This window comes from Rhodamnia argentea, chromosome 1 (genome assembly GCF_020921035.1).
Source record: "Rhodamnia argentea isolate NSW1041297 chromosome 1, ASM2092103v1, whole genome shotgun sequence".
NCBI classification, from domain to species: domain Eukaryota; kingdom Viridiplantae; phylum Streptophyta; class Magnoliopsida; order Myrtales; family Myrtaceae; genus Rhodamnia; species Rhodamnia argentea.
In genome coordinates, this window is record NC_063150.1 from 26,068,640 (window position 1) to 26,088,182 (window position 19,543).

At 39.8% G+C, this 19,543-nt stretch overlaps 2 protein-coding genes and 1 long non-coding RNA gene across 13 annotated transcripts in view; 2 read left to right on the forward strand and 1 right to left on the reverse strand.

The window, feature by feature from the left end:
- Nucleotides 1-19,543, reverse strand: part of LOC115728661 (disease resistance protein RUN1-like) — a 1,102,447-nt gene that overhangs the window by 907,887 nt on the left and 175,017 nt on the right. The gene's annotated exons all lie outside the window — the stretch shown is intronic.
- Nucleotides 1-19,543, forward strand: part of LOC125313790 — a 483,189-nt gene that overhangs the window by 362,523 nt on the left and 101,123 nt on the right. The window lies entirely within an intron of this gene.
- LOC115729813 (histidine-containing phosphotransfer protein 1-like) lies at nucleotides 7,268-19,517 on the forward strand. 2 transcript variants are annotated; one of them, XM_048273835.1, is made up of 6 exons: nucleotides 7,268-7,385; nucleotides 7,471-7,601; nucleotides 7,748-7,816; nucleotides 18,688-18,759; nucleotides 18,927-18,999; nucleotides 19,125-19,517. In XM_048273835.1, exons 1-6 carry the CDS (start codon nucleotides 7,320-7,322, stop codon nucleotides 19,185-19,187), a joined length of 474 nt encoding a protein of 157 aa, XP_048129792.1. In that variant the 5' UTR covers nucleotides 7,268-7,319; the 3' UTR covers nucleotides 19,188-19,517. The 2 variants fall into 2 exon arrangements, with proteins under 2 accessions (XP_048129792.1, XP_030516308.2); XM_030660448.2 differs by lacking the exons at nucleotides 7,268-7,385; nucleotides 7,471-7,601; nucleotides 7,748-7,816 and adding exons at nucleotides 17,656-17,980; nucleotides 18,096-18,226; nucleotides 18,400-18,468.

Here is a 19,543-nt window from a genome sequence, read left to right on the forward strand (position 1 = left end):
GGGTACCGAGAAATGTGTTTTAACGATCTCTTTCCGCTGATCTGCTTCGACTGGCTGCTAATTTTTCCATATGTTTCTGCGAATCATTCTGATATCCGTCAGCTTGTTTCGAACTCGAATTGCCGCTGGAGTGACAAATTGTGGCTGCCAGAGGTACAGCCCCGAAACTGCAATCAAGCTTTTGATGGCAATGGCGGGCATGTTTTGCAGAAAGAAGCGTATAGAAGCTATTAGGATATACTTATTTAGGCTCAGCATGGTACTTAGTAGTTACTAAGCTTGAATGCTAGTGATCAAGGTTTTTAGTTTTTCATATGATCCAAACATTTCGAAGAGATTACTGTCACAATTCATCCTCTTTTTCTTTTTTCTTTTTTTGTCGGTCATCATCGTAATTAGACATCACTCACTTTGTCGCCTTAGTAAACTGACTGCAAAAGCGGGGCAAAAAAGAGAAAATCAGCCACGTTAAGATTGCCTTCTGAGGAGGTCCAAATTTGATCTTGTTTTCGCGATCTCAACTATCTTCCTTTTATTCTCTAAACCGCCCAAAAAACAATTTCATTCTCTAGAAGTCCTAGTTTTACAGGATTCTACATCCCACTCTTTAGGAATTTTCTAATTCTCGACGATTTTGGTGATTCCATAACACATGAATTTTCTTAATTACATGATGCAGCAAACAATCATTATATTTATTTATACATTGCGTCGGTATCAATATCCATATCATCGTACGGAAGTTGTAAACTTGCCTTACACATAATTTATATAGATGCTTTGATGTTATTTTAAGGTTTTTCTTGCGTTTTTGTCATTTTTAGGTCAAGCGAGTGTACGGCCCGCAGACAAAAAGAGAGGAGACCTGCAGCAATCCAATAAAATATCTATAGAAGCACAAATCAAAACCATTAGAATATTTGAACATTAAATCACGTCATCATCCAATAATTTTATTATACTAATTTCACATTTAGTACTAGGCCGAAATCCAATTTTCGTGCGAAGATGAGTATTAGGATTTATGTAATGAGTTAATCTTTTTCAAACATTTGCAACAATCCAACAAAATCTTATAAAAGATCCTATGTAAAGTAACTTCAGGGTTTCCTTTGTTTTTGAAGGTGAAGTTATCTGCCCTTTGCTTTTTTTGATAAAAAAAAAGTTCAAATTGTTTAGCCATAATTATTGTTAGGAACATAGGAACAGAATGATATTATGAAAAGCAATCTCGATGCTCTTTTCGAGGTGGGTATAGAGATGTGTTTTAATGGTTTCTTTCGACTGATCTACTTCAAATAGCGGTAATTTTTAAATCTACTTCTGTTTTGTCTTTTCTTTTTTTTTTTTTTTTTTTGCAAAATTTTTCAATTTGCTTCAAACACCTGTAATTTTTCAATCTACTTCTGAGTTTTTGTTTATTGTCCAGATTAAATCTTAGGCTCTGCATGTATAATTTTATCAACTTCGTACTTACGTTATTTTGGAATAATAAAAGTTGAGTGAAAATTTCAGCATCTTAGTAAACCTATCAAATTTTGTTGAGGCCCGTGGGAATCCTCATTTGTACTTCTCAACCACAATAAGTATTTCTTGATAATTTGGGTGTTCGGATTTTCGGCATATCAATTATTTCGAATGAAAAAAGGAAGCAACCTCTAAAGTTTCATGATATAATTTCTTACGCTTAGAGCTAAAAAAGAGACAATTAAATTACTAATTGAAAAGGTGACTCGTACAACGAAATGATCACGTAGCCCATAACTATTTTTTATCTATAGTCTGTTAATGAAACAAGTTGGGTTGCATAGTTGTAAAAGCCTTTCTTTCTATCCCTTTGCAGATAAGATGACATCTTATGAAGACTACTTGCTTTTTCGATATGTGATTTTGTTTATCCCTACACCCTATCCATTTGAGTCAACGCAACCAATGGGATTTGAGAGTATTCACGTACTTTAGGCCGGTACTCAAGCCGCACGATATACATTAGAATTTTCAGAGAAAAAATGGGTTGTACATGGTAATTACTAATTATGCACAAATCTGCTCTTTATCGCAAAATTTTTTATTGTATCGTCACTCATCAATTTTGAACATAGAGCTCTATAATTGCCTCTTTCGGGCAGAATGGTCAATTCTTTTGTCGGTCATTATCAAACACAATTAAGTAAATGCTCTTATTTTATGTAATTTTGGGCGAGAGTAAGGTCCTCAAACCGCTTCGTATGAACTCTGGGACGAAAATTTCGGGGGCATTTCCTAGGATGAAGGGAAGAAAAATATTTCCTTTGAACTTAGGAGGCTATGGTAGGGAAAGTAGACTTCACGTCATCTTTGGAAGGCTACCACCGGGGAGAGTTGTACAGTAACGTCCCGCGCCTGAGGTGAATCATCGGAGCTTTGACTCTTGCGTCATGGGCCTGTGCTTTGCACGATGTCTTTGAACCGATTTGTTGGTGGCGTACCCCTGGTTCATGTGCTATTATTTTATGTAATCTACTATAAATTAAAAGAATTAGTGAGCGGTTTTCTCCAATAAATTAACATATTCCGTTTGGTCCCCTTAGAAAAAGTTCTTATCTACTTAATTTAAAGTCTTATCATAATTTAAACTTTTTTACTGTGATCCCAAATATCTCCCTTTTCGAACTCCCACGAATAATCCTTTTCCCTCTCAACTCATTCTCTACACCGACCAAAAAAATTCCAATTTCTAGGAGTCCCTCAGTGTTATAATTTTTTATATCCTCCTTTATAGGACTATTCTAATTCTTGAATATATAATTGATTTCATAAGACATGAATTTTCTCATACATAACGGACATATACCATACGTACGTAGGTGTAGATGCTTTAATGTTATTTTGAGGTTTTTCTTATGTCTGTCATTTTTAGGTCAAGCCAGTGTCAACATGTTTAAAAAGTCAATGGATGATGCTCTAAATTTGATGACCACGCTTCAAATCTAAGTCATTGCTTCTGTATTTGCTTTCTACTTGTAAGCTGCAGGTTTGTGTCTTCGATACCTTCTTACCGAAGATTTTCAATCCCATTCGAGTTTGAATCTGCTACTCAATTTTGGGATATTCTTTCGGTTTAAACTAATAGCAACTCAAAAGGAAATTGAAAAATGGCCTCATTATATTGTCAATCATCTTATATGTGTGAAAATAGTTTGTTTTTTTTTCTTTCTTTCTTCAGTTTAAAAGGGGCCAAACGGCCTAAAGAAATCCAGTCACTTGGAGAATGGAATTTAATAAATTTTGAAAGTCAATAAATCATATGAGTCCTATAGTAGATAACATGACTTTGTCATTCACGAACTACTCAAATGCATTGAAGCCATGCAAATCCCAATTCATACTTCTAACCCGCAATAAGTCCATTCACAACATAATTTAACCCAACTAGAAGTGAACTTTGCTAGAAAGTAACAACTAACTTTGCTAATGAATGGTTAAAAGGGTGGCTTGTAAAACAAAGTATTATGTAGATACAATTATATGAAGTCTTTTTAGGTATAGTTCACTAATGAAACGAGCCGGTTTGCATACTTATAAAGGCATTTCTTTTAGTCATTTTGCGAATTTAGATGGATAATTTCCGTCATTTTACCGAGTATTCCATAAAAGACACTTGTAGTTCCAAGTTTAATGGCTCAATTAACATGGACTTGACTCGCCGAGGTCAACTCATGTCATGCCAAGACTTTTTGCTCATTTGATGTGTGATTCTACTTATTCTTAATCCCCATTCCATATGAACAACGCAGTCAATTAGTGTTGGGGTGATGACTATTTCAGAGTGGATTTTTACTTAACTTCACAAGTAATATCTGAGCAGATATAGGATTTGAGAGCTATAGTGTCGCTCCAAGGGTTGGCTAGTACTCAAATCGCTCGATATGCAATTTTGACTGTAATTTGAATTTTCTAACGGTTATTATGGTAATTGGACATCACCCACTTTTTTGCATCCTTTCTTCCTCGACAAGCACTCGGTTTCTTTCTTTCCCTTTTTTAATGGCAAAAGGATACTAGGAGTGCCAATATTCATGCACAGCCCTCATTTTAGTATCAATATTTTTTTGGGTCACGCTTTTTTTTTTTTTGGTCCAATGGGTCACTTAAATACTAATTTTTTTGAAAAAAGCTTATTTCGGTGTCTACTCCGATGAACTTTACATGCAAAGGCGAAAAAATTGGATGCTCCGATGAGGGCACAGCCCTTGCTCCCACCGCCCACCATCGCCAGCCGACGATGGGAGGGGGAGTACGGGGTCACCGAGCCCCGGCAACCCCCGCCAAGGCCTCGCCAGGGGTCGGTGAGGCATGGGGCTGCGAGGCCTGAACCCATGGAGAATGCCAACTTGCCGGCGTGGTCGTGGCTGGGCGATTCCGGCCTCGGCGTGGGGTCTGCGAGGCCTCGGGCCAATCGGTGGTTGGGCGATTCCGGCCTCACCATGGGGTCTACAAGGCCTCAGCCCGGCGACCCCCCCGGACACTCTCCCACCCATCACCGGTCGGCGATGGTGGGTGGAGCCCTTGCCGCTATAATTGCAAGTTTGCTTCTTCTTTTTTTTTGAAGTTGTTTTTCTATTTACTTTTAATTTTTAGTTTAAAAGTCCATATGGACTGAATTTTAAAGAAAAATTGCCATGTGGACACCTGTGGACATACTTTTAAAAAAAAAATTCCACGTAATATTAAGAAATTAATAAAAAAAATGCCACGTGTATCTTGTTTCGCCGAAATTGGCACTTAAGTAATCTTTTTTTCCGGAATTGGCACTTAAGTGATTATTTTTTCTCCAATTTGACACTTAAGTGATTCAAGAAAAAATATTGACACTAAAGTGAGCGTTATACACAAATATTAACATTCCGATGTATCTTTTGCCCTTTTTTAACACAAGTAAGTTCTTTTGTTTTAGCAAATGTACTAGTAAAATTATTAGAATGAGATTTATCCAATGAATTTGTCTTAAGAAATTCCATTTGACCCCTTTTTGAAATGTTCTTAAACTACTCGATTAAGCCTTGACGTATAAATTATTTTCTGATTTTCGTTGCCTTGTTTATGAACCGGAATTGCAGCTGGAGCAAGAAATTGAGGCTGCTCGTGGGATTATCCCAAGACCGCGATGGCGCCTTTGATGGCGATGATACCTACTTTGGCTTAGCATGTCGAATGGTTTCATTTTGCTAGAACGTCTGATGTTAGTAACTACTAAAGCTTGAATGATATAGTAATCAAGCTCAACAGGTTTTTAGTTTTTCCATATGATCCAAAGAGTAGGAAGAAATTACGTCACTTTAGAAATGGTATTTAATAAAGCTCGAGCGAAAATTTCAGCATCTCTGCAGTTTGTAGATCATATGAATTCTATGTAAGATAACATAACTTTGGTTTTCGTGAACCTCTCAAATTCATCGAAGCCATGCCCACCCCCAAGTACATTTCTTGAAAACTAGGGTGTTTGCATTTTTCGGCCAATCCTCGTAAATGAACGTAAAAGTGCCACGTTTAGTTATTTCGAGTGATAAAGGGAGCAAGCCCAGAGGTTTAATGATATAATTTATGGCGGCAAGATTTAAACTTTCTTAAAAAGTAACAATTGACTATGCTGCTAACTTCTTCTACTTCTTCTTCTTCTTCTTCTTCTTTATTATTATTATTATTATTATTATTATTATTATTATTATTTTGTCTGAGTATGCTGCTAACTTATTGAAAAGGTGGCTTGTATAAAGAAAAAATGATGTGGCCCGTAGTCTTATATAATTTTTTTTTACCTATACTCTCTTAATGAAACAAGTTAGATTGCATAGTTACATAAGGATTTCTTTTAATCATTTTCAGATTAGATGACATCTATAAAGACATCGGGTTCTCTTGTTCCAAGTTAATTTGCTCCGTCATCATGGACCCGACTCGACAATATGAAATCATGTCATCCAAGGACTTTTTGGCCGTTCGATATGTGATTTTGTTTATCCTACTTCCGATCCATTTAATGCCAACCTTAAAATGAGTATTTGGGTGATTACTATTTCCAAGTAGGTTTTCACTTGAGTATCACTTCACAATCAATGTCTGACTGGATATGTAATTTGAGAGACACTATATCACACAAAGTGCTAGTTACTCCTCAAACCACTCGCTATACATTAGAATTTAAATAAATAAAAAAAAAGGGTTTTACAATGAACTTAAGCACATCTCTACTCTTTAGTGAAAAACCTTGATGGCATTATGACTAGTCATTTTCGACCATTTTCTATTAATTTCCTTTTTCAAGTAGAATGATTCATTTTGTTTTTTGGGTTGGTCATTATGATAATTGGACATCACTCGCTTTTATGTGTCCATTTTTCCTCAACAAACACTCAGCTACTTTCTTTCCGCTTATATAACACAAGTAAGCATTCTTGTTTTTGTCAATGAAGGAAATTCCATTCGACCCTTTTAGAAAAAATATATAATCTACTTAATTAAAAATCTTCCCATAATTTAAAATTTTTCCGCAATTTCGAATATCTCCCCTTCTGAACGCCACGAATAAGTCCACCCCTCTCCCTCCAAAGTCTATTCCCCCTACCAGTACATTTCCATTTTCTATAAGTCCCTAGCTTGGCGATCGTTGGAGTCCTCCTTTAGTGGAATTTTCTAATTCTTGAAGACTTCGTGATTTCATAGCATGAATTTTCTTCTCACATAATACACAAAATAATCAGTATACTTTTCTATACAATACGTTTGTACCAATATCCATATCATTGTACGGAATGTGTAAACTTTCTTCGGGAAATATAACATATATACAAAAGTATAGATGCTCTGATGTTATTTTAAGGTTTTTCTTGTGTTTTTGTCATTTTTACGTCGAGTGAGTGTGTCGCCCGCAGACAAAAGGGGAGGAGGCCCACAGCAATCCAAAAAAACAACAATAAAAGCACGAATCAAAACTATTTCAAAACTATATGTGTGTGTGTGTGTGTGTGTGTGTGTGTGTGTTTGTGTGTGTGTGTGTGTGTGTGTGTGTTTTTCAAAATTTAAATTTTTAAATTCATTTACGTTTAGTATTAGGCCAAGATTCAGTCTACGCGTGAAGAGGAGTATTAGGATTTATGAGTGGTTAATCTTTTAAAATAGTTGCACTTTGAGGGTTTCTTTAGCACATATATAGCCTCCACTTGAACTGTTCCTCCACATGCTTTTCTCCGTTTCTTTATTTATAACAGGTCTATCCTTGCTTTGTTCTGTGCGACCTCGTGTTTGCTTGGAGGGTGAAAGAAGAAACAACAGATGAGAGCATGGATGCGGGTCTGATGCAAATGCAGGGGAGGTTGGATGATTACATGAACACCCTGTTCAACGAGGTACGAACCTCACAAATTCATGTAGATTCTGTCAAATTTTATGCTTTGTGATTTGCTTCTACTTGGCCTTTTGGGGTGAGAGCAGGAGATTCTGGATTCTCAGTACTTGGAGCTTCATGAACTGCAAGATGAGAGCAACCCAGGTTTTGTAGTGGAAGTGGTGTCTCTTTTCCTCACTGATGCTGAGAAGCTGCTCGATGAACTCTCCAGAGATCTGTAAATGCACCAACCATCTTGTTTATCTTTCCCCCCATTCGCTCCGCTTCTTGATGATCTTCTCTTCATTACCTCTTCAGCATTCCTGGGATATTTTTGCTTGCTTATGCTGTGAAAAGCTCATTAATCCGTCTCTGAAAATATAGAACTCAGCAGAATGTGGACTTCAAAAGGGCACATGCTCAAGCACACAAGTTGATGGGCAGCAGTTGCAGGTATAGATAAATTTCCCTCCTTCCTATTGGAGTTGGCGAATACTTCGGGGACTCTTGTTTCTCACCCTGGGTATGCCCACGTGAGCTTAGGGAAACTGAAGTGTTACCTAACGACATGTGACCCCTACGCGCGGGATGCGGGGGTTCAGGGGTAGCGCGCCCGACATGGGTTTGGGCTGCCCCGCTCGCCGGTGAGCGGGGCGGGGTTGGGGAAATCTACGGGTTTGAGCTTTTATTTAAGCTGGGCTGTATGGTAGAATTAAGAGGTTTTAGGTTTTTTAGCCCGTTTTTGGGGCATATATATTTTGTTCGGTTTTATCATTTTATTAGTTGAATTGGCTGTAAACCGAAAAAAATATAGTGAAATCATGCGGGACGTAGCCCTAATCTTGGGGTGAACTTGGGTAATCTCGTGTGTCATTCCAATTTTTCTTGATTCTCTGTGTGATCGTCCGATTCGGTTTCGATAAATCCCTTCAATTGGTATCAGAGCCTTGTGTTCGAGAGATTAGGGTTTATCGGAGATGTCGGGAGGGTCATGGATTGAGATCGAAAAATTCGATGGGACGTGGTTCGATCTGTGGAAGATGAAGATGGAAGATCTACTTTGCGATCGAGATCTTTGGTCGGAATCGAAATGGAAAGGTTATCGGTGGAAGTGGTGTCGTGATAAAGGAATCGAGGCAAGGAAGCGGGAAGGATGACGAGACGTCTTCAAAAGGGCGGATCCAAAGGAGATTGAAGGTCGGGATCGAATTGATCGAAAAGCAAAGGGTTTGATTCGGCTTTGTCTCACATATTTGATTTCGACGAATGTGATGAGCGAATCTATAGACAAGGATTTGTGGCGGAAAGTGGAGTCGCTGTATCAAAGTAAGTCGTTGGTTAATAAGCTATTTTTGAGAAAAAAAGGCTGTGTAATCTTCGAATGCATGAGGGCGACTCGTTTTCTGCACATCCGTATAGCTTTAACACGGTGGTTAGTTAACTCATATCAATCGGTGTTAAGTTTGAGGATGATGATAAGACGATAACGGTGCTTTGTTCACTGCTGGATTCATGGGATAACTTGATTGTGGTGATCGGTGGTGGGGATAAAGAATTATCATATGAAAGTGTGTGTTCTTCTTTGTTATCGGAAGAGACACGAAGAAAGGGATTGGGAAATTCCGGTAAAGAGGCATTGGCGGCTAAGGCCAGAGAAGACTCGAATCGGAAAGGGTCGATCCAAATCTCGTGGGCGATCGAAGAGTAGGGAGAGGAGGGTACAGTGCTGGAGATGTGAAGAATGGGGCCATGTGAAGCGAGAATGTAAAAACAAGCCAGTTTTTAAGAAAGAAGCTGAATCATCCTCGGGTAAAAATGAGGTCAATGCGGGAGATATGTATTTGGCTGCTTGTATGGGCATGACAAGGATATCTGGTTGATCGATACCGATGCTTCTTACCACATGACGCCTCATAGACACTGGTTTTGTGAATATGAGCAATATAATGGGGGGATGTCATGCTTGGAGATGATTGTTGATTATCGGCGTGGGGTGCGTGAGGATGAGTAATGGCACCGTGAAGACTATTCCAAACGTGATGCACATATCCTTGATGAGTAGAAATCGTTATCGATCGGTACGATGGTGATTCGGGGTTACTTTAGTTGTGATAAGGATTCGTGCAAGATGACTCGAGGTTCTATTGTGATTGCACGAGGAGTCCGTTACGGGACATTATACAAGCTGCTCGGGAAACAATGTGTTGGTAGCGGGTTTGTTTGAAAAGGCCAAGGAAGATGGACATGATATGTCCATGTTGTGGCATCGGAGGTTAGGGTACATCGGTGAAAAGGGGTGTCTACCTTTCGAGTCGGATGGTAGAAGGAGTTCCAAAATGCTCTATGGATTTGGTTTGATTTCTCCATGAATTGATAACCGAGTTAGCTTCCAACACACCGGTATGAGGTGAGTTTTTGGTTAGCGTGTTTTTGGACCTACTCTTTTTCGATTGGGGTACTATGTATCATTCATACATGATTTTTGAGATATAGTTGGATTTATTTTATTAAGAGTAAATGGATGTATTCGAGAAATTTCGTGAATTTAAAGCCTTGATTGAAAATCAATTGGGCGGGAAGATTAAGGTCCTTCGTACGGATAACGGAGGTGAATTGTTGGATAAGTTCGAGCAATTTTGTGTGGATAATGGTATTTGCAGAAGCCGACTCCATATACGTCCCAGAATGGGGTGGCGAAGGTTAAATCGGTCACTCATAGAAAAGGTGAGATGCATTTGAGTGGGGGGTTTGGAGCCGGAATTTTGGGGAAGGTAGCCACGACCGTTATTTGAAGAACCGGTCACCACCTCATGTGAAGGATCATACACCATATGGGCGTTTGGGAAGAAGCGATCACATGTTCGGGTGTTCGGGTGTGATGCATATGTTAATGTACCTAAGGAGAAGGGGGTAAGCTCGATAATAAGTCCGAGAAGAACATATTTGTCGGATACAAGGAAGGGGTCAAGGGCTATAAGTTGTGGAATCCGGAATCAAAGACCATTGTCTACGAGGGGATGTCGTCTTTCGTGAATCACAATCCCAGGTTGGCACACAAAAAGGGGATGAACCCAAGAAAGTGGTAGTGCTTGAAGAAAGTCCTAAAGCTGAAACTATGGAAATTGTTCCACAAGGCACGCTAGTAGAATCGATTGATGAGCAAGGGGAAGTCGAGGATGTAGATTCGGATGAAGACTTCTGAGATAGCATGCCGGCTCTTAGGAGATCGGCGCGGAAAGAAAGGTACCACTTGATACTCCCTTAGTGCTTTGAGTACGTTTCATGCTTTGAGCATTACCGGAGATGATTCTAGTTCTGTAAAAGATGCGAGATCCATGGATGATGCGAATCGGTGGGAGCTCGCAATGATAGATGAGGTGCGGTCGCTTGATAAAAATGAAACATGGAGCTTGTGTAAATTGCTTAAGGATAGAAAGGCAATTGGGTGTAAATGGGTGTTTAAGCGAAGCTGAAACCGGATGGGCTGTAGAGAAGTACAAGGCTAGGCTTGTAGCCAGGGGTATTCTCATATCGATGGTGTTGACTATGCGAGATTTTCTCTCGTGGCGAAGTTGACCTCGTACGGTTTGTTTGTGTAGTGATATGATCTTGAGGTAGACGGGATGGATGTAAAGCGGCTTTCCTTCATGGGGACTTGGAGGAGGAGATATATGAGGCAACAAGGCTTTGAAGTAAAAGGAAAAGAGAATCGGTGTGCAAATTGAAAAAGTCCTTATATGGGTCCGAGGATGTGGTACGAGTTTGCACGTATATGCTGGCTTGATTTTGTGCATTCAAATTCGACCATTGTGTTTATGTGAAGGGACGGGCAATCGTTTGTCATTCTCACGCTATATGTGGATGATATGTTGTTGATCGGGAATAGCGTGAAGATGGTGAAGTCCGTGAAGAGTTTGTTGGCTAAAAGTTCGAAATGAAAGACTTAGGCAGATTTTATTTTGGGCATGCAAATTAGGAGGGACCGTGAGAAGCGGAAGTTATGGCTAGGGGGGAGAAATACATCAAAGAAATTTTGAAGAAATTCAATATGATAGTGCTGTTGGTACCCATATACCTTTAGGGACCAAGCTTATGAGCAATGTCCTAAAACGGATGAGGAAGGCGAGGAGATGGCCCGAGTTCCATCGCGAGTGGGTAACTTGATGTATTCTATGGTGTGTGGCGTCCGGATATAGCTGGGAGTCTTGAGCCGATACATGTCTAACCCGGGTAGAGAACACTAGAATGCGATCAAAAAGTTTTCAAGTATTTTCGTGAATTTCGAATTTTTCTTTGTGTTATGAAGGTACAAGGAATGAAAACATGCTTGATATCATATGCCATGTAGATGCGATTGGGGTCGATATTGAAAGTAGACGGTCCACTAGCGGGTTTGTTTTCCATTGTTTGGTGCGTTGAGTTGGTGAGTAGGGGGCAAAAGGGGGTGTTGTTTTCTTTGGGGGTGAGTATATGGCTCTTACTCATGTTGGAAAGAGGTCGTATGGTTACGGTAGTTGTGCTCGGAGCTCGGTTTTGAGCAAGGTGCTGTAGATGTGGATGTGATAATCAAGGGGCTATTTATTTGCCAAGAATCGCGTTTCCTCGCGCACAAAGCACATTGATATTCAATATATTTATGTAAGAAAAGTGGAGAAGAATGAAGTTCGACTTGTAAAGGTCGACACGGTAGAAAATAGTTCGACTTCCTTACTAAAGGTCACGGTGCGAAGTTTGAATGGTGCTCGTGCGATTGGATTGAAGAAGAATGATATTGGAAGGGCTATCATTTGGCGAGTATCCACCAAGTGGGAGAATGTTGGAGTTGGCGAATACTTGGGACCCTTATTTTCACACGGGTATGCCCACGTGAGCTTAGGGACGAAGTGTTACCTAACGACATGTGACCCGCACGGGATGCGGGGGTTCGGGGCGCCCTCGCATTCTTCGAGCGGGGTTCGGGGCGGTGCCTCCCGCCGGGGGGGCCCCGCCCCGCGGGGTTTGGCGGTGGCGGGCGGGGTTCGGGGGGGCGCGCCCAACCTCTGGGTTTTGGTTTTAGTTAAGTTGACTCGTATGGTGGAATTAAGAGGTTTTAGGTTTTTTAGCCCGTTTTTGGGGCATATATATTTTGTTCGGTTTTATCATTGTATTAGTTGAATTGGCTTTAAACCGAAAAAAATATAGTGAAATCTCTTTGCGGGATGTAGCCCTAATCTTGGGGTGAACCTGGGTAATCTCGTGCGTCATTCCAAATTTTCTTGATTTTCTTTGTGATTGATTCGATTTTGATAAATCCCTTCACTTCCTTCAAATGAATGAGTCACTATCTTTCTTGAAAAAAAAAAAGAAGCTTTTCTGGAAGAATGTCACTCAATTGCTTTTTCCTAAGAGTGGCATTCCATTTGAAAAGTAAAAAGTTCTAAGCTTTGGAAAGTAGAGACAGTAAGGTACGTCTTAATGGAGAAAGTGGATGGCTTTGGTTGACAGCATAGGAGCACCGAAAGTCAAGAGTGCCTGCATGGTCTTCCAAAACTTCTGTCTGGAGAAAAGCACTCGTGGGTGAGTTATTGCCGATATCTTTTGTTCGCGAATGTGAAATTGTCTTCCTTTCCGTTTTTCAGAGGAGACATATCGAATTGCTTAGCCGTAGACCCTCTGCGAGGAACATAGGAACAGAATGATCTCATGAAACCTTAAGATCATGAGGAAAGAGATTAATTTCTTTTACAGGTGCCTGAGATGTCTGCAGCAAATGAAACACGAATTCGCCCTCGTGAAAAGCAAGCTCGAAGCTCTTTTCGAGGTGGGTATCGACAGATATCCTCTGATGATTTCTTTCAACTGATCTACTTCAAAAACCGGTAATCTTTCGATCTCCCTCTGTGAATCTTTCTGACGTTTGTCAGCTTGTTTCGGACTTGAAATTGCAGCTGGAGCAACAAGTTGTGGCTGCTGGTGGGTCGATCCACAAAATGCAACCAATCAATCCAAGCGATTGATGGCAATTGTGGGCATGTTTTAAAGAAGAAGAAGAAGAAGAAGAAGAAGAAGCATTTAGAAGCTACATACTTCCTAGGCTCAGCATGGGCAGTGTTAGCAACTACTAGGATTGAATGCTAATAAACAAGCTTACAAGGTTTTTTAAATTTTTTCCATATGAATTAACATTTTTTTGTTAAAAGGGGCTCGGCCTTGTCTCACTTTGGGATTGGTATTTAATAAAGCTCGAGCGAAATTTTCAGCATCACCAAGGTCTACAAATCGTATGAATCCCATGTTAGACAACATGACATTGGCATTCGTAAGCGTCTCAAATCCATCGAAATCATGACAACCCCTAGTCGAGCGGTTGCTTTTTTGGCATGACTAATCTCCGTAAATGTATGTGAACGGTCACATCCACTAAGTTAAAGTGATTAAGTGAATGATTCCCGAGGTTTCATGATGTGAACTTTGCTAAAATGACGATTAACAAAATTTCTGTTGTAAAGAAAAATTTACCTAGGCTTAACTATGTAGTTTTCTTTCTAGCTATACTCTATTAATGAAACAAGTTGCGTTGCATAGTTATAAAAGCATTTCTATTAATCATTTTGCATTATAGATGACGCCTTATGAGAAAATAATGGCATTTTTTTCAAGACTCGCATAGGAATATTGAACTCAATAGTTCCAAGTCTAATGGCCCGGTTCAATATGCGATTTCGTTTATCATTGCTCCCTATGCATTGGATCAAGGCTAAAAAACCTCAAAACAAATATTTGGGTGATGACTACTTTAGAGTGGATTTATTTGAGAATCACTTCACAAGCAATATTTGACCAGAAATGGATTTAAAAGCTATAGTTTAACCAAAGTGCTGCTAGTACTCAAACCCCATGATTCACCCATCAAATTTGATGTTACCCTCTCTCGAGTAGTAAAATTTAAATTTTGCACCGTAATTTCGTAGTTGGACATCGCTCACTTTTCCATAGGGGTTATTGGTTATAAGGTAGGTCAATTCCCACCCTAGAATCGGGTATCGGACTGGGCAGTTCCCCATTCATTGAATTGGGAACCTACCCTATCCACGTGGGACCCGGATGCGTAGAATTTTTACTTGTAATTTTTTGTTTCCTTGCTATACAATGAAGACTTCCTGAAGGAAATGCAATAGAAAGCTTGTATGGTTTCGATCTGATATAGATAAATGTAGTTTGTATTGGCCATCAGTTATCAACTTCCACTGCCTGCTCAGTGCTCATGTTTGGCCCTGAGGTATTGGACTACGTGCTCTTTACTTGTATCTTGGTACACGTTGTCTCGTGGATATATTAGAATGAGTAGATTTTGTGCATGGGGGGTTACAAGATGTGGTCACTTTTAAGTCATGAGAGAGATTGGTCATTTGAGCGTAAGAACTCTGGCCTTGTCCTCGCCAGAATTGTTTTCGAGAATGAAACGTTGGATCATTCCTAAGTTGATAGGATTTTAGGCTCCATTTATTTGGCAAAAAAATGAATAATTTGAAAATCATCTTCCCAAAAATAATTGTTTATACCATTTGAAATTATTAGCCAACGGAATATGTTTTCTTTATCGATAGCAATTTATGTCTAAATATTTACGTAGTCTATGAAAATATTTTTTTTTTATTGATTTCATTGACAACATAAGAAATCATTTTTAGGAAAATATTTTTAATTTATTTATTTCCGATGAACAAACATGCCCTTAATTTGTTGATAAACACTCAGCCTTTTTTTCAAAAAAAAACACACACACACACACGCACGCACGCACGTAGGGGTGTGCAACTAGAACGGGTTTTCTCGGAACTCGAATCGGATCACTCGAAAAATAGGTCTGGGAATAGGTTCCCATTCAAACCGGTCCGAGAACCGGTTCTAAATTTTGGAAATATGTTGGAACCGGGCCACTCTTGGTTCTAAGTACCAAGGAACTGGACCGGTTTTGGAATCAATTTTTAGCTACTATTTAAAAAAAAATCCTAGTCTCGCTTGCCTCGCTTTTTATGTTTGTGGTGGATTGTAATTTCTATTGCTCATATTAAGGATTATTGCTTTTGGTGGAAAGTGAGTTTTATTATTCATTTTTCACTTTAAATCGTTTCATTGTTACTCATATTATTTTGCTGAAAAAAAATGAAATAAAAAAAGAAAAACAAGTTCTCGGGTAGACAGTGGTATCGAACCGAAAAAACATGGTAGGTTCCCAAATAGGTTCTAGGATAAATAGGGCAGGTTACAGGTTCCAAAAATTTGGAACCGATTATAACATGGTTGGTTTCAGGGTCTAGCTAGGTCTGGAACCTATTAACCTGGCCCATGCTCACCCCTACACACACTCAGCCTTCGGCCCTTTGGAAACTTTGTTTGTGCAGCATATGTGCTACATTTGACTGGCCAATCTAGAGGCAACCTCGAAACTAAAATTGACCTGCATTCGCAAGGTAGTTCTAGTTCCTCCTGGTAAATGTGCGAACGCTCCACTATAAGGAACACTTGCCCGAACGACCAGGCCTTTTGTTCACCAAGAGATGAAGAGTACAACGTGAGGGAGATGAAGACTGAAGAGTTCGAGTCGTGAAGTTTATTTCATGGCAGCCGGTCCAGTACCTTAAGCGGAACCGGACCAATTCCTGCCGGTTCCAAGTATTGGGAAGCAGCCAGTTTGGTCCAGTCTAGTCTTGTTCCCGGGTTGGATTGCGAGCGGGGCTCACCCCTACTGTTCAGCACCCTATTGTTCCTGAACAATGCTCAGTTACTTTCTTTCTCCTTTTTCAACATAAGTAAGCGCTCTTCTTTTATTTAATCCACTAAAAATTAAAAGACCGAATATGCGGTTATCCTCAATAAAAAAAATTTATTCCAAATAAGGACATGGGATACCATCATTTTCTCAAATCATACCTTGAAATGAACATTATTTTAAATAAAAACCTAAAATGTCCTCTTTATTTCAAATAAGGGCATGAGCAAATGGCATTTTCGTCCTTTATTTTTTTGCAATTTTTTCCTTTTTCTCTTTTTCATTTCTATTTTCTTTTTAAATTTTTTTCGTCTTCTCTCCCCGGCCATCGCCAGACTCGGGCGAGGGCTTTCCTTGCGGGTGTAGGGCGAGGCCGCCCTCGACGCCGGCAAGGAAAGCCCTCGCCCTACACCGGCAAGGAAAGCCCTCGCCTAGCCAGGATTTCCCTTGCTCAACTCCAGCAAGGAGATCTCCTTATTCGTCATGAGCCCGGCAACTTTGAAATTGCCCAATCCTATATCCTTGATTACCTCGTACTTATCCATGCCTCACCCTTCCTTCTAGGGACTATGTACATTAGAGATCCCTCCACCGATTACCAAAGAAAGCTCCAAATCTCACCGGAATCGAGCTTCAAACCAAGCCCATCAAAGCTCAATCAAGAAAGAAAGGAAAGGCTCCAAGTCGAAAATCCTCGATTGCATAACATCTAATCCCATATATACATGCAAGGGCTTTCCCCCTCCGGCGTCGAGTAAGGGTTGCCCTAGCCAGGTGAGGGTTGCCCTCCCTTGCCCATGCAAGGGCGGCCGTTGCCTGAGGCCGGCGATGGCGGCCGTTACCTCAGACCGTCGATGGCTGGGGGAAGGGGAGGGGAAAAAGAAAAGAAAAAGGGAAAAGGAAAGAAAAAATTACAAAAACATAAAGGACGAAAATACCTTTTGATCGGGCATTTTTTTAAATAATGATTGCACTTCGTGCCATATTTGAAACAAGATCCACTTCAAACTCTTATTTAAGAAAATAAGGGCACTTCAAGCCCTTTATTTTTCCGAAAAATTTTATCTACTCAATTTTTTTCGATCCCTACTTTCTCCAAAACCCCACGAATTTGCCTCCTTTCTGCATCTAACTTCTATTCTCTACACCAGCAAAAGAAAAAAAGAAATCATATTCTCTATAACTCCCTCATTTTATAATTTCTTATACTCGAATATTCTTATGCTCGAAGATTTAGTTATTTCATAAGATATAAATATTCTTCATACACAATGTACTAAAAAATTTCATTTGTATCAATATTCATATTATTGTACGCGAACTTGTAAACTATCTTTGGGACACATACATACATACATACATGTGTGTGTGTTTTTGGTGTAATTTGGAGGTTGTTTTTATGTCTTTCTCATTTTTAGGTCTAGCGAGGTCTGGCCCGGATTTCGGACAACAGACAAAAAGAGAGGAGACCCGTAGCAATCCAAAAGACAACAATGAAAGCGCGAATCCAAAGCATCCATCGTTGAGAGCTTCGGCTCCTTTACAGACCAACCACGTCCGCAAAACCAAGCAAAGTCCGCATCTTTGCCCGTGCAAATAAATTCATCAAATCGCTTTCAAGGTTTCTTTAGCATTTATAGCCCCCAATTGAACAGTAGTTCCACAGGATCTGCAAAGGTTTTTCTCTGTTTCTTTATTTAAAGCCACAACTTATTGGCTTATAGACAAAGTGGTCTCTCTTGTGTTGCTTCCGTTTGAGTGTGTGTTGGTCTGAAGGGTGAGAAACAACAGATCAGAGCATGGATGTGGGTCTGGTGCAAATGCAGAGGAGGTTGGCTGATTACGCCAACGCCCTGTTCAAAGAGGTAAGAATCACACAAATTCATGTGAAATCTTAAGTGGTTCTGTCTCTTTCTCTCTGCTCTTGCATTAGGTTGATCTGTCGATGTTCTGTTTTTTTGGCCTGTTGGGCGAGAGTAGGGGATTCTGGATTCTCAGTACTTACAGCTTCAGGAACTGCAAGATGAGAGCAACCCAGATTTTGTCGTGGAAGTGGTGTCTCTTTTCTTCACTGATTCGGAGAAGCTGCTCAATGATCTCTCCAGAGATCTGTAATCACATTGACCCTCTTATTTGTTTTTCTACTTTTTGGTCCGTTTCTTGATGCTCTTCTTCATTATCTCTTCGGCATTCCTGGGGCTTTTTAGTTTGCTTCATCCCGTGAAAAGTTCATTAATCTCTCTCTCTCTCTCTCTCTCTCTCTCTCTCTCTCTCTCTAATATAGAGCTCAGCCAAATGTGGACTTCAAAAGGGTAGATGCTCATGTTCACCAATTGAAGGGCAGCAGTTCTAGGTATATACAAATTTCCTCCTTTCTTCAAATGAATGAGTAAACTTCTATTCATTGATTCTTTTCACAAAAAGTTTTTTTCCGGAATAATGTCACTTTCTTTAGTTGCTTGTCCTAATAGTGGCATTTCATTTGAAAAGGTGAAATTTTTAAGCTTTGGAATGTAGAGACATAAAGATATTTGCAATGGGTGATGAAAAAGTGGATTGCTTTGGTTGACAGCATAGGAGCAGAGAGAGTTAAGAATGCCTGCATAGTCTTCCGAAACTTCTGTCAGGAGAAAAACATTCCTGGGTGAGTTTTTGTCTAAATCTTTTGTTTGTGAATATGAAGTTACCAGGCTTTTCTCCTTCCTATAAAAAATATCAAATTGTGTAGCCATGAATATTGTAAGGAGCTTAGGAGTAGAATGGCCTTATGAAACCTCAAGATCATGAGGAAAGAGATGAATTTCATTGCAGGTGCCTGAGATGTCTGCAACAAATAAAACAAGAATTCCTCCTTGTGAAAAGCAAGCTCGAAACTCTTTTCAAGGTAGGCATAGAGAAATTCTTTTGATAAGTTCTTTGAACTGATCTACTCCAATGACTGGATTCAATTTCTGTCTACTTTTGTGATTCGATCTGATGTTCATTGGCTCCTTTCGAACTTGATTGCAGCTGGAGCAACAAGTTGTGGCTGCTGGTGGGTCAATCCCAACAGTGCAACAACCAAGCCTTTGATGGCAATGGTGGGCATGTTTTGAAGGAGAAGAAGAAGCATCTAGAAGCTATGATACTGCTTAGGCTCAGCATGTGTAATGTTTGCGACTACTAAACTAGAATGCTAGTAAACAAGCTTAATCTCACTGTTTTTCTTCTTTTTCCATGTGATTAATGAGAAAATTTGGTGGGATATGTGGCTTGACTAGGGGAGATGCAATCTTTGCTACTTGTGGTGGATTCTGCTGGGATGGAGAAAGATATATTATCACCATGTAGCATTTTGTACCATGTCAGCACTCTGAAAAGTTGATATTTGTGATTATTGCCACATGCTAAAGATTGTTCTTCGGTATGTTAATATCCCTGGAAACCGA